General features: G+C 34.8%; 2 protein-coding genes across 2 annotated transcripts; one reads left to right on the top strand and one right to left on the bottom strand.

Annotated features, from left to right (window-relative positions):
- Positions 1-1,166: 1,166 nt before the first annotated feature.
- Positions 1,167-3,041, bottom strand: LOC133206274 (uncharacterized). Its single transcript, XM_061342227.1, has 3 exons — positions 2,559-3,041; positions 2,242-2,382; positions 1,167-1,449 (listed from the first exon to the last, which is right to left on the bottom strand). Exons 1-3 carry the CDS (start codon positions 2,809-2,811, stop codon positions 1,271-1,273), a joined length of 573 nt encoding a protein of 190 aa, XP_061198211.1. The 5' UTR covers positions 2,812-3,041; the 3' UTR covers positions 1,167-1,270.
- Positions 3,042-3,056: 15 nt separating this feature from the next.
- On the top strand, positions 3,057-8,460 carry LOC133206268 (uncharacterized). Its single transcript, XM_061342220.1, has 5 exons — positions 3,057-3,123; positions 3,352-3,641; positions 5,032-5,181; positions 7,534-7,695; positions 7,964-8,460. Exons 2-5 carry the CDS (start codon positions 3,374-3,376, stop codon positions 8,320-8,322), a joined length of 939 nt encoding a protein of 312 aa, XP_061198204.1. The 5' UTR covers positions 3,057-3,123; positions 3,352-3,373; the 3' UTR covers positions 8,323-8,460.
- Positions 8,461-14,999: the final 6,539 nt, after the last annotated feature.

Genomic DNA, 14,999 nt, shown 5'->3' with positions numbered 1-14,999 from the left:
ATAACTTTCAGTAATATTTCTATTATAAATACATATACCAACAAGTGTTACTCAAGACCCTTTTAAAAGTTTGTTCTTTTGTCGTATGTGACCCCCCCCCCCCCTTTACCCGCGTCATAAAAAGCTACCAAATTATTTGCCTGCAACGAAATGCAGAAATTAAATGTTTTTTTTTTAAGAGGATATACTCCTTCTTCCGATTTATTCCTTCCTCGCCTTTCCTCGCATTCCTAAATCCGCCAAATTTTGTTATTATTTTAAGAACTACGCACACTAACTCACGATTCCCGCCTACGTTTTCCATCTATTTAATTCAATATAAATGGCAATTTGGACATAAAAACTTGTTTGAATGCAAAGAAAAGTTCATTAGTATTAAGTACTGTTTTTAATCTTCAAAACCACGTGCCCCCCCCCCCCGTGAGACAACAAAACCTTTGGAATGAATAAAAACTGAAAAAAGGATGTATTGTTTCGCGGGGGAAGATGTTTTGAAAATAAATGTCCATTCTCCGTTAATTTCTATAGTGAAATATTTTCTCAAATTAAAGATCTATTAATATCTCTTTGTTTTCCCAAATAAGTTATGTTTTACATACACGGATCTAGAGAGAGAGGGGGGGGGGGTCGGTGGGAGGAGATGGGTGGGTGTCCGGACCACCCCCTGGAATTTGTAGAGCTATTTAATGTATATACTAAACAAACTAAAAGTCACGGTGACCTTGGAACCCCTAGAAAACGTGGATCCTTGTTAAGTTGATATGAAAAGTCATAGATATGAAGCATAAGATGTCAACCCCTCCCCCCCCTCCCGCCGAAATAGGTTTTTCACGTTTAGGAAAGGAGTTTACGTTTTTGTTTTTGTTTTTTGTCAAGAAATTTCTGGGTTGGATTTTTTTTACTGGGGTGGACCCCTCCTGTAAAAAAAGTCCTGGATCCGCCCCTGGTTTTATGAAAATTCACATAAATATCGATATAAATATGAAAATTTATTCAAATATGTGTGGCAGTTGGCAGTAAGCAGTGAGCAGTTGGCAGTAAGCAGTGAGCAGTTGGCAGTAAGCAGTTGGCTGTCGTATATGGAATTCCATAATAATGTTATGCAAAAAAAAAAAAAAAAAAAAAAAAAAAAAAAAAAAAAAAAAAAAAAAAAAAAATTGGTAACATTTTAATACATTATAAAATTTATTGAGGAACAGTTGTTCAAAAAAGCATATATAAATAAAACAAAACGGAAACACGCATTTTTAAATGCATATAACAAATACATCTACATGGTAGGAGTTTCTGGATAGTCATCTGTACGACAAATAAAGCAACAGAAAGGTATATAGGCCAATCCACTGACCACGCACAGAGCGTAGGACCAAGACAGACTGTATATACTCGTGGAATCTTCATCTTGTGACGCAGCACCATAGATAATGATAGCGAGAGTGATGAAGAAGGCTGAAATATTCAAATATAAAATCAAACATCAAATTATTAAATTATAATTCTTTTTTAAAATAAAACTAAAGGTACTGCGAGTACTGAGCTCACAAAATGACCCCCACCCCACGCTCCCATATGAGTATAATGTCAAAATTCATGTTTTGCTATGGGAAACCCAAATTATCGGTCTGATCGGAACATAAAATAAGAGGTCACAATGAACTATATAAGAAAGATTCTGTGAAAGTTACACTAAATGTTATTCAGTGGTATAAGAGAAGTTGCGGATATGAGATGAGTACCCCTCAATATTATAAAAAGAATGACAGTGTCCAGGTTTTGCAATGGGAAACCCTTAAATAACTGTTTGATGGAAACGAAAAATAGGAGGTGCATGGCATAATGTAATAAAGATTATATGAAAGCTTCATTAAATTATATTCAGTGGTATAGGAGGAGTTGAGGATAAGAGACGGGTACCCCCATGTTATAGAAAGAATGGCAGTGTCGATGTTTTGCTATGGGTAACCCCGTTTACATGCATCTGCCCAATCGAAAAATACAATAGAAGGTGCACAATTTTGCATTATGTGATAAAGATTCTGTGAAAGTCTCATTAGATTTTCTTCAGTGGTATAAGAGGAGTTGTAGATAAGAGATGGGTACCCAAAAGTGTTATGGACGTACGGAGGACGGACATCCCCACTATAAACATACCCCCCCCCCCCCCACTTTTCAAGCAGGGGTTATAATAATGATATATGGTGAAGTTAATTAATCTAGTAGTATTCCATTTTTAAATTGTACCTGCAAACGCTGCAGCAAATCCCCCGAAAGATTTTGACGATGAATAAGATTTCTTAAATATTCCTACACAAATTGCAATAAGACATGTAACTTGTGGAATAATGCTGATAACAAGGAATGCTCTGGTAGCGTTGAGGAAAGCTGCAATATTAAACGTAAGAAAAAAAAAATAAGTAAATGATTAGTAATTGAAAACAATCATCAATCAAAAAACGTTTGTAGATTTTTATAATTTCATTTTTAGCTCCTACATTTTTATTTGAAAAATTATTCATGTATACAGTCCTCTTACAAAGCACTGAGTCGAGAATACCTACGTTCAACATACATAACTTCGTTTATGTATCCGCAACAAGTCGCTCCTAGTGCTCCATAGCAGAATTTCCACAGTCCTTGTGTTCGATAGTCATACCCAGACAACACTATAGACGATTCCAGCCAGTAATCGGAACAAAATCCAGCCAAGAAAAATCCATAAATAAACATAAGAAAGCAAAATGACCAAGTCAGTCCTCTGGGTGCGTCACCGATCGCCCTGATAGCATTTTTAATACGATCTTTAACCGTCATTTTTGGGAGTCACCTGTTTCATTATGGTTCTGAAGTCCAAAAGTAGGAAAATCGACCGAGTCAAGTTTCTGTTTTCAAAACTTGATTGCGTTCAACGTATTGATCTGAATATCGGGTATATTTAAAGCCCTGATACGCTACAGCAGTCAATTGATTTAGAAAGATCGATCGTTAAATCCAATTTCCCATCAAGGAAGTATATTTATTTCTAAGTACCTTTTGTTCATATTCAAAAATACATAGGCACTTTTCTCGATGTCCTGATTTGCAGCTTACTTATAGAGTTAATCGAAACAGTTCAGAACCTGACAGGTAAAATAAATAATACAATTTTATCAGTGCACTGATCAATTGCTTGAACAATAAATGGGTAGGTTTTATGGGTATCAGGAGATTTAAGTCCAGACATAGTCATACCTAAGCAAGACAATGTTTGATTTCGGGTAAATCAAGTCAAGTTCTGATATCATATGCATCTTTATGCTATATTGATATTTCTGTGTTATCGTCAGTTTATTGACATCATTTCACTTTGAACAGTTGATCGAGATGAGAGTGAAAAATGACCGTGACGGAGGCATTAATCGCGTCAGTAGACACATTCTGCGAGTCTCCCGGGGGGTGTAAAGCTTGCTTTTTCATCATTTTCTTCGCCTGGTTCTTTCATACCTTGTCTTATGGCAGTGATGTTTGGGCTGAAATATCAGAAGGATCAGTGGACGCCAATATAGGACTATGGAATCACTGCAGCAAGTCCGCTACAAGTCCAGATTTTACTTGCTGTGAGACCGTTGGAAACTTTTTAGGTTATCATGGTCGTCGAATTCCTGGTAAGTTACATCATAGCAAACGTCTGGATGAAAAATGACACGTTTTCTTTTTTATGCTACTCAGAAGACGTCGTTTATATCACATATACCTGGGAAATATGAGTGTTTTTGACTCGAGAATTGTTCCAATTTAGTATTGTTCTCTTTTACATTTTTTTTTTGAAATGTAAAATAGCAGTTCGATCATTGACATAGCCTGTCATTTTACTTTCAAAATATCAGAGATAAATAACTAAATAAACTAATAGAACTAGAAGATTAAAGCCCTTCATCTAAAAAAAAAATAGTTGAATTTATTCTGATTGTATATAAAAACCACAAAGATGAGGTGCTTAAAGAACAGCGTAATACAAGATGGTTTTTATTGTATTGTTCTAACATCAGAAAATGCTGACTTTTCCTTTTGACAGGTTTTCTCCTGTCTTTGCCATTTTTTTTTTAAATTCACGTCTTCACAATATGGACGGGTGCCGATTGACCTATATCTGTTAAACTTTAATTTCTTTTTCTTTCTTTCTTTTTTTAATACAGCTTCCGTTTTCTTTTTGTATTTGATCATTTTTTTTCTTTTACAAAATATACAATTTTTAAGAAATGAATAATGGTTCATAAAATGAATGATAAAATTTCTCGTAGTAATATAGAAAATGATAAAGTTAATTCGAAACTGGACTTAAACAAACCCCGGTATATGCTTAGTCTATACCATTCCGCATAACGTTTATCCTTCAAAGAACAATTTGCTATCGCGGTTTTTAAATGTGCGACATTCCAGTATAACAAAGATGTTCAGAGATGTTCAGAGTCTTTTTTCCCAACAATTTATCAACAAGATGCTTGGGCCAATGAGGATTTCTGTATGCAGATGAATGTGCTATTACCCATAATCCTGCAATATTTAATTCTTTATTAGTCATATAAATTACCACTATGCTTTCTAAAGGAAAATATGCTATCAAATTCAGTTATAAAGTAGAAAATTTATATGTATTAAAAGTGATAAATTTTTGTCTTAAAACACACACACACACACACACACACACACACACACAAAGCAAAACACAAAGTCCCTTTAAAATTTGATAGCTTTGTGGCTGAGATATAAATTAGTGTGAAAAGAGTGGAGGAATACCCTACTCTTAATATCTTATATTTCGGAAAAATTCATGATGTTTTTCATGCTAATTGAATTGAATGACTCGACAAGATAATTAAATGTTCTTCTTAAATAAGATAAAGTGACTAAAAATTTTCAAATTACATTCAATGTTTCCGTTTAAATAGCCTAAGATCTTACGATTTTTATATGTATAATTATGTTCTATCTTGCCGCTTAACCATATTTATGAATATTTATACTACAATATGTGTTTCTTTTATACTTTTCCAGCATGGCTTCATGCATCCAGATTTTTTCAAAGTGTTGGCCTTCTAACATCAATGGCGTCTGTGGTGTTTTCCATTCTTTGTACGTTTGTAAGTCCGACTGTTAACAAGAAGGGAGTTCGAATAACCGCAGCAGTGCTGAATTTCCTTGCTGGTAAATGTTTTGAAATTCTTGACACAGCCAGGGATTTTGTACATGATTACTGACCCAGGACTGTTTATTTATCATATACCTCATAAACTGTATATGTACTTAAAGACAAATGATACAAACTTTTATCTAAAATCCTGAAAATAACAACCTAAGTTATATTTATATGAGTAAAAGGAATAAGTTTAACCGCACAGATTTTAATTTTTCATTCAAAGTTTCAGAAAAATGGGAATTTAAGTGACAAAAAATTGTATAGATTAATAAAGATGGTTGCAGAAAGGTTGAATTTTGAACTTCAGAGAAAGTTTACAAATTCTTAATATTCTAGAAATTTATTAGTAACATCATTTACAACCAATATAGATTAAAAAATATATACCAATCCAGGTATCCATATTTTTGTTTTTATCATCTGTCCTTAAGGACCTTGCATCTTGCAGTAAAAGTATTAAGTACACTGTATTTGTAAAGTATATTATTAATATCTGCATACATACCTTAATTAAAAATCAAAACAAAAAATGGGGGTTAATGATCTTCTTTTGGCGCTATGATGCAATGATTATGGCCTCTCTGCACTGTAATTAAACCTTGCAGATAAATTAATTTTTATGCCCCCGTAATGGAAGATTCGGGGGCACATAGTTTTTGCCCTGTCCGTCCCTCTGTCTGTCTGTCCGCAAAAACTTAAACCTTGTCCATAACTTCAGATTGGTTGGAGCTATGGCTTTCATATTTCACATGTATATTCCATGTGACAAGACCTTTCTTTGGGTAACATCATATTTGACCTTGCAGTTTTACCAAGTTTGGAAAATTTTACCCAACTTTAACCTTGACCATAAATTTTCAACAGTTGGTGCTAGGGCTTTCATAGTCCACATGTGTAATCCTTGTGAAAAGACCTTTCTTTGGATATCAAGAACTTTGAACCTTTAACCTTGACCTTAGAGTTTGACCTACTTTTGGGAATCTTTAACTTGGCTATAACTTTTGAGAAGTTGGTGCTAGGGCTTTCATACTTCACATGTGCATTCCTTGAGACAAGACCTTTCTTTGGATACGAACAATTATAGCCCATTGACCTTGACGTTTGATGTACTTTTGGAAAACTTTAACCTTGCCCATTACTTTTGGACAGTTGGTGTTAGAGCTTCCTTATTTCACATATGTAATCCTTGTGAGAAGCCTTACTTTGAATACCAACAACTTTGACCTTTGACCCTGGAGTTTGACCTACTCTTGAAAACTTTAACCTTGACCATAACGGTTGGTGCTAGGGCTTTCATATTTCACATGTGTATTTATTGTGAGAAGGCCTTTCCTTTGGCACCATTAATTTTGACCATTTGACCTTGATGTTTGATTTACTTTTGAAAAACTTTAACCTTTTCCATATCGTTTCCATGGTTGCTGCTAGGACTGTCACATTTCACAGGTATATTCCTCGAGACAAGAACCTTACTTTGGGTACCAACATTATTGATTTGCATTTTTTAGAAACTTTAACCTTCGCTATAAGTTGCCATACGGGGACATCAGTGTTTCACAAACATATCTTTTTTTTTCTTTTTTTATTTTTACTCTACTTTTTTTCATCCGAATAAATCTGGAACCAAATACAGTCTTATTCTGTGTTACATGGACACACTGGAAACTATGACAAAGAAAAAATTTCAAGTTACTACGCATAATCAATTATGTTACTTTTTTTGCACTTATATATTAACTTTTTCGGCATTAAAAAAGGCAACAAGCAATAAAAATGTTTAAAAGTCTTAAGAATTTTTTTCATTTACTGCAGACTCATTGGTGTTATTCAGAAAAAAAAACAACAACTTAAAAATGGGGGTCTATGGTGTGATTTTATAAGTATTATATGAAAATTTGTTAAATCTGAGCTTAAATTGGGGCTATTTCATTCTCACTTTTACAATATATTTATTCTGTTTGTCATAATATGACTATATACTCCGAAATATGTAATCTAATGTGTAATTCGGGTAAAAAAAATTATCTCGCTGCACAAAATAAGACTATGCATGGAAATCTAGAAATCCAAATTTTATAGTGCTTTGAATTTTTTTTTTTTAGAAAACCCTCCGCCACAAAATAAAGTTCCTAACTAAATGGTTTTTGTTTGGAATTTAAATGTGGATTTTTATTTGAATATAGTTTAATTGGCATTGTAGAATCCAAATAAATGGGTAGAAACCAAATATGATGCAAAATTTTCAAATCAGTTCAGACAAAAATCTGCCCAGGAGCTCAGGATCAAACCTCCTTAATTTACTCTTTCATATCTTCTCTAAAAATAATTGTTCTTGAATCTTCATTTCGTTTGATTTGTAGCAGGTGGGATTTTGATTGGAGTCAGTATTTACGGAGGTCAGTACCGATATGAATCCTGGATGAAGAGTTATTTCCCCTCCTGGTCATTTGCTTTTTCAGTTATATCAGGGATCTTCTATCTCGTAACAGGCTTCGTGTACTTATTTGCCCATCCACATTCAGGTACAATATTTATTATTTTCGTGTTGAAGTGAATACAGAATAATTTTTAAATATCTGTGTAAAGTGATTCTTAATTATTAGAATCTTCATGTACATGTAGGTCTATTAAAAATTGAACTATTTCATCAGATTTTTTGAGTTTCATTCATATATTAGTATGATTGTAGTAAGATGTGAACCTATTTGTATTTTCAGTTTTTAATCTTCTTGTACTTAATTATCAGTGTTGAAATTATTTAATCATGTATTAAACTAAATCCACCTTTAGTTCATCCAAACTCTCAGCAAGGACAAAACCAGCCTCCCCCAAATACACAAAGAACCCAGCCTACAGCCCCGCCGATGGAAAGTTTTCACGGAACACGGCCCAATCATTCTCACCCTACAAGTGGAGTGTTGTCATCACAAGAACCTCCCCAAAGTGGAACTAGGCCAGCACAAGACTCTGGCAATAATGCTCCAAGGAGTTCCGATGATGAAATCTGCTGCATTTGTTTGGACAGTCCCTCGGAAATATTATTTTTGCCATGCAGACATCAGAGGTGTTGTGAATCTTGTGCAGAATCTGTTCAACTGTGTCCTATTTGCAGACGAAGTATAACGGAAAAAATAAAACCTTACAGATAACAAACGTTAATATAATTGATAATTTCTAAGGGAGAGAGAGAGGTATCTTGTGCCAACTGTGATTTGTGTTAATTTTCAAACGTCGAGTTTCTTGTTGTGTAAATAAATATCATGATTGTGTTCAGCAGTATATTTTGATATATGTATTTAGTCTATCTTGCCACTAACTAAACATTGAATGATAATGTTAAACATTAATTTGTTAAACTATTTCTCAAAACAGAGATATATGGAAGAGAGTATAAAAGAGCTCGGCAATCTAGACAGATTGACTGACTTTAAGTGATTTGATGTATATATGCATCGTCGGATACCCACGGGTGATCTCGTCTTTTAAAACGAGAACCCCTATGGATATCCATCGTCGCAAACCACGGACAAAATGTAAGATCCTCTCTTATTCTGGGAGAGCATATGCGGACTCCGGACTGTGACTTGAGACGATGATGGGTATCCGACGATGGTATATATGTGACACGCACACCTATGATCAAATCCATTCCTTCAATCACTAGATTATTACAAAGCCGATTAATATTACAAAGTGACCGTTTATTTTAAAATCGGAAAAATCACGTAATTACGAAAATAAAAGGGTTAAATGATACTAAATAGACAAAACAGTTCGGACAGATTAAAGACAAACGTTTCTGCTCTGGCCCCCAGTGTATCTGACGATTTTACGATTTTGATATGTGATTGATTATTGTTGTTTATAGCCGAGTTGGCGATATTTCAGCCACATTTCTGGAAAACATCAAATGTTCGGACTACCAGTGTTCCATTCTCTCTAGTAAATCTGCAATAGCTGCAAATAAATTACAACTTTTAAATTCTTGTCAATTATCATTACCAAAAGTTATTTTCCTTCATTTCCGAAAGAATATTACTTATCATTACTGGAAATTTAAAATGAGATACCAGTATACGATTTGAACTGATCTATGTCAATTTATTATTCACTCACTCAAATCAAATCTGTTCTTGAATTCTTGTCTGGAGATACATATAACACATGAAAAAATTGGGGAAATAAGGTCATTATCTTAAAAATGGGGACATGGCATTTGTATGCAGCATAAAAAAGAACTGTACAAAGTTATTGACAACATATTCTGAGGGCAACTTTAACAAGAGGCCCAAAGGGCCTTAACGGTCACCTGAGTACAATACAACAATTTAGAAGATCCATAAACTGATAAATGAAACTTTGTTGCCCAAAACCAAGAAAAACAGTATGATTAGCATCAACAAAATAATTGGTCTAGTATCTATCTGTCTCCATTTATCACTATTACCATGCAGACTATTAACAAAATGTCTTTTTTTAACCCCATATTATTACTTCTCACATTGGCCTCTCTTGGCTTTTGAAGAACATTTAAAATGATAAGTTTTTTTGTCTCATTTTTTTCATCTATTATTTCCAAGTCTATCTGATCATTAAAACTATGAAAGTACTTTTTGTATTACACAATAAATTACACAATAAATATTCTTGCATAATTCTTGTATTCTATTAACCTTTCTGCAGGCCCGTAGGAAGCAATTTCACGTTGAGGGGGCACAACCATACATTTTCAGTTGGGTGGCACTATCAAGTCCCTGACAAGCAAAAAAAAAAAAAGGCATCAGACGTTATTATTGAGGGGGCACAAGCATATAGTAACTATGTTTACTATAGTATTATTGGGGGGCACGCCCCCCCCCCCCGGTTCCTACGGCCATGAATTTCTAATACATTGTTTACAGTGACTAATTATCAAAGGAGAATGGTAAAGGGAATAACTTTGCTCAGCAGAATACAAATTAATAGAGCCCTGGCTAGGACCAGAACACTTGACTAAATGGTCCAGGTGTTCAAAATTCTGGTAAAAATACCTTTGCATATTAAATATTTTACTCTGTTTGCCTCGAATATGCCCAGAAGCATAGAAGATTTTCAAAGAAATGCATTTTCACTATATTATTAAATAAATAAATAAAGCCCCACCCTTACACCAGAACATCTGACCTAGGGGCCATGAACTCACAATTCTGGAAGAAGCACCCTTGCTCATCATAACTATGCACTTGTTTCTTTGCTTTATAACCAGTAGTAGAAAAAAATATTTTGAAAGAAATTATGCATTTTCACTATATAATCAATAGAGCCCCCCCCCCCCACCAGATCCCCTGACCCAGGGGCCACGAAATTCACAATTTTGGAAGAGGCATTCTTCCTTATCATAACCATGCACTTCCATAAATACTGAATAATACCCATGAGCAGAGAAGAAGATTTTGAAAGAATTTATGCATTTTCCCTATATAATCAATAGAGCTCCGCCCTAAGACCAGTACCCTTGACCCAGGGGCCATGAAATTCACAATTTCTGAAAAGGCAACCATGCTCACCATAACTATGTACTTAGTTTATTTAATATCCAGAAGAGAGAAGAAGAATTTCAAAGAATTAATGCATTTTCACTATATTTATCAATAGAGCCCCACCCTAACACCACAAACCCTGACCCAGGGGCCATGAAATTCATAATTTTGGAAGAGGCAACCATGCTCGTCATAACTATGCACTAAGTTAGTTTATTTAATACCCAGGGGCAGAGAGGAAGATTTTCAAAGAATTAATGCAATTTCACTATATACAATGTAGTCAATAGAGCCCACCCTAACACCAAAACCCCTGACCCAGTAGCCATGAAATTCACAATTTTGGAAGAGACACTCTTGCTCATCATAACTATGTACATAGTTAGTTTATTTAATACCCAGGAGAAGGGAAGAAGATTTTCAAAAATTAATGCATTTTCACTATATAATCAATAGAGCCCCGCCCTAAACCAGAACCCTGACCCTGGGGCCATGAAATTCAAAATTTTGGAAGAGGCACTCTTGCTCATCATAACTATGTACTTACTTACTTTATTTAATACCCAGGAGAAGAGAAGAAGACTTTCAAAGAATTAATGCATTTCACTATATAATCAATAGAGCCCCGCCCTAACACCAGAACCCCTGACCCAGGGGTCATGAAATTCACTATTTTGGAAGAGGCAGTCTTGCTCAACATAACTATGTACTTAGTTAGTTTATCTAATACCCAGAGCAGAGAAGAAGATTTTCAAAGAAATAATGCACTTTCACTATATGATCTATATAGCCCCACACTAGCACCATAACCCTTGACCCTGGGGCTATGAATTTCACAATTTTGGTAGAGGGCTCAATGCTTATTACAATCATGCCAACAGTTTGACTGCTTGATGTCCAGGAGTAAAGAAGATTTTTAAAGAATGCATTAATTTTGGTGGTTTTAGCCCCATCCCTCAGGCCCCAGGGGGGCAGGGACCATGAAATTCACAATTTTTGTTCCCCTTCACCCATATATCCTATATGCCAAATTTGGTTGAAATTGGTTAAGTGGATAGGTCACCTGAGTGACTCAGGTGACCTAAAAAAGTTACTCTGTTCCAGATGGAGCCGTGTCACACGGCATCTATATTTTTACTTTGGGCCATAACTATACTCATCAACTCAGGAACTGATATTTGTAAGTGGATTTCCATGTTGACAGTATGAGCGTTTAATTAATCCAGTTTTGAATCGAATGTGAATATGTATTTTTTTAATATACAGTACAGAATATTTATTAAAATTATCCTGCCCCAAATCCTTTTCTACCTCCCTATGATGAGCGTGGACAACAGCACAACCAAGCTAACAGACGATGTATTATAGCTAGATTTTTGGAAATGCTATATACATGTTCAATTCTTCGGAAATTCTTCCAAATTTTTGGCAATGATGTTTAAAAGTTTCAGAACATAGTAGTGCTGAGTGGAGTGAAGTGTATTGTAACAGTATAGAAAAATTACAAGAAGAGGTCCAAGGACCTAGAATCGCTCTACTGATAAATTGTGCAACGCTGTCACTTCTATCATAAGCCTTTTGGTCTCCTAAAAATTTAGATAAAGCCTTTAAATTCCAAAAGTAGATCAACATGACCTACATTCTGGTTAACACACTCTGAGAACCTAAGATGCATCAACTGACAAAGTTTGATGATTCTACGCTTTTTATCATCTTAAATACAATGTATTAAAAAATAGCAATGAAATTCCAAAAATTGGTCACAGTAACCTACTTTAAAGAAACACAATCTAGGATCTAAGTGAGTCAGCTAACAAAGTTGATTTTAAGCCATTTAGCATCTGAAATATTGAAGTATAGCCGTGAAATTCCTAAATTAAACAAGAGGCCCAAGGGCCACATCTCTCACCTGAGCACATTGGCCAGAAAAAAGGAGCAATCAGCTCAGTATTGAAAGGTTTAAAGGGGAGGGGACTTGAATTTAGCTACCTCAGGATGCTTTCATATCAAAATTACTAATCCTGGCTTCGCTGTTATTGAGCAGAAGACATTTAAAGATTTCTATCTACGTATTCCTATGTAAAACTCTGATCGCTCATTATGACCCCATCGTACTCACCCTAAATTTGAACAAAGGATAAGTGCACTTAAGCTATGAGAGTTGGGTCCCGGTGTTTTGCGCAAAATAAAATTCCAAAGTTCATAAACTTTATGTTTTATAGGTATTACACAATGTCTTAAGAGCAGGTTTTGGTATATATTACATGAAAGTATTAAATAATGCCGAGCGACACTAGCTTTTGAGACGGGGGTCTAACAGTTTTGTCACATTTCTATTGTCATTCATATGCATACCAGTTTTCAACGACATTGTCTACATCGAGTCGCAACTTGTCCATTGGTCTCATTTGCACAGAATGTGTATTTTAATTTAAACTTCAACATATCCAAAGGATAATGTTGGACAAATTGCGGCTCATATCTAATTTCTTTTAAAAGTCTCCAAACTACGGTGGAATGAGCCACTAAATTAACAGTTCACCGAGTGTCAACGATTGATATTATAATCACTTTACTCACGTGACATTCCACTGTTCGATACGCTAAGGCTTTCATTGAACATTTTATTGTGTTTGTCATTGAAAGTTTCTACTGTGACAGTATCTATCGTACTTCCAACTTCAAACTATGGAAGATTTTTGCGCAAATTTTAATAGGGTTTGAAGATTATATGTCTCTTATTTAGTTTGTATTTTTCATTAGGGGTGTTTTGAAAGAATTATGGTATTGACAGTGTGATTAGTATGTACATGTACAGGCTCATGTCGCCTCTGTATAATGGTCTGCAGGGCGAGACATCTTCCCCATCCCTAAACACTAGAATCATTTATTATTTGTGCACCATAAAACTACACAATCTCTCTCTTCTCCATTTAAATTCGCAGGGCGAAAAAAATCATATATGTGCTAATGTTTATATTCCACATCCATGCGAATTAAATGTCTCCACCTATTTGCGGATACCTTAAATTGGTAAGTGGTACCGTTCAAATTTCCGGAATTTAAGGCTTGTACATATTCTTTTCAATGACATTGTCTGTAATTATAGAAATATGTATGACAAAAAATTCAAGGAATAAATATCAAAAGAATATGCTTGCACAATAATCATAGATTAATTAAGCGATATATTGTAATGTAAAGCTTAAAATGGGTAGCCGAAAAGGTTCCAAATGACGTACTAAAGTGCACTCATTCTTTGAATCTTCTCTACCTGAGGATGCTTCTGTAATACAGGTAATATGACTAATCATGGCTTTGCTGTTCTTGAGAAGAAGACATTTTCAAGATGATTCATATATAGTTATTCCTATGTAAAACTTTGACCCTTTGTTGCGCCCCGAACCCCTTGGGGGAGGGGGATGTCATAATAAGAACAAACTTGATTCTAAAATACCTAAGGTTGCGTCTGTATAAATATGACTAATAATGGTTTAGTTGTTCTTGAGAAAAAGATTTTAAAGATATTTCCTAATTTTTCCTATGTAAAACTTTGCCCCCCCCCCCTGTTGTGACTGCACCCCTGTGGGGTCATGATTGGAACAAACTTAAATCTACACTATCTGTGGATACTTCTATAATAATATGACTAATCATGGCTTTACTGTTCCCGAGAAGAAGATTTTTAAAGACATTTCCTATATATTCCTATGTAAAACTTCGACCCCCTCTTGTGACCCCGCCTTACCACCGGGGGCTATGATATGAATAAAATAGAATTTCGAGCATGCATCTATATTCACATAAGTTTCATCTATTTTTGCACTGTGACCTACATTTTCAAAAATAGGTTCCAAGGAGCTGGGATGTATCAACTGACAAGGTTTGGTGATTTTTAATCTCTAAGTTTCCGAAATAATGAAATAAAATGATTTGAAATTGTTTAGCCATAAAATTCAGAAAGTAGTTCATCGTGACCTACTTATTATTGTCACACTTCACGGCCAGTTGATGCATCAATTGACAAGTTTTGATGCTCATAGGCTTCAAAGTGTCACAGATATGCATAAAAACCCATTTTTATTGATATATTGGTTCTAAGATGCATCAACTGACAAGATTTGAGGATCTTAGTCCTCATAGTGGGCAAAATATTAAACAAAAAGTTTTACCAAAACATCATTTTAGGTCAACTGTGAAGTAACCTTTAGACCACGCCTTTTGTCCCAAGGTGATGTCTTGAACAATTTTCAATCTGCAACATACATCCTCATCCTTATACATAAGTTTGGTAATAATCTGCCCAG

Source organism: Saccostrea echinata, unplaced genomic scaffold (genome assembly GCF_033153115.1).
Source record: "Saccostrea echinata isolate AGI-Se365-2 ecotype Australia unplaced genomic scaffold, CSIRO_AGI_Sech_v1 ptg000054l, whole genome shotgun sequence".
In the NCBI taxonomy this organism is placed as follows: Eukaryota; Metazoa; Mollusca; class Bivalvia; order Ostreida; family Ostreidae; genus Saccostrea; species Saccostrea echinata.
The sequence above is the reverse complement of the archived record's forward strand: the minus strand, read 5'-3'. Positions and strand labels throughout refer to the sequence as shown.

Excerpts from the sequence above, each read along its gene's own strand:
- LOC133206274 (XM_061342227.1), bottom strand. The coding sequence starts at position 2,811 with ATGACGGTTAAAGATCGTATTAAAAATGCTATCAGGGCGATCGGTGAC. Across the intron at positions 2,383-2,558 it reads CGAAGTTATGTATGTTGAAC|CTTTCCTCAACGCTACCAGA; the intron begins GTAGGTATTCTC and ends TTAATATTGCAG. Across the intron at positions 1,450-2,241 it reads ATTTGCTGCAGCGTTTGCAG|CCTTCTTCATCACTCTCGCT; the intron begins GTACAATTTAAA and ends TGAATATTTCAG.
- LOC133206268 (XM_061342220.1), top strand. The coding sequence starts at position 3,374 with ATGACCGTGACGGAGGCATTAATCGCGTCAGTAGACACATTCTGCGAG. Across the intron at positions 3,642-5,031 it reads TCATGGTCGTCGAATTCCTG|CATGGCTTCATGCATCCAGA; the intron begins GTAAGTTACATC and ends ATACTTTTCCAG. Across the intron at positions 7,696-7,963 it reads ATTTGCCCATCCACATTCAG|TTCATCCAAACTCTCAGCAA; the intron begins GTACAATATTTA and ends ATCCACCTTTAG.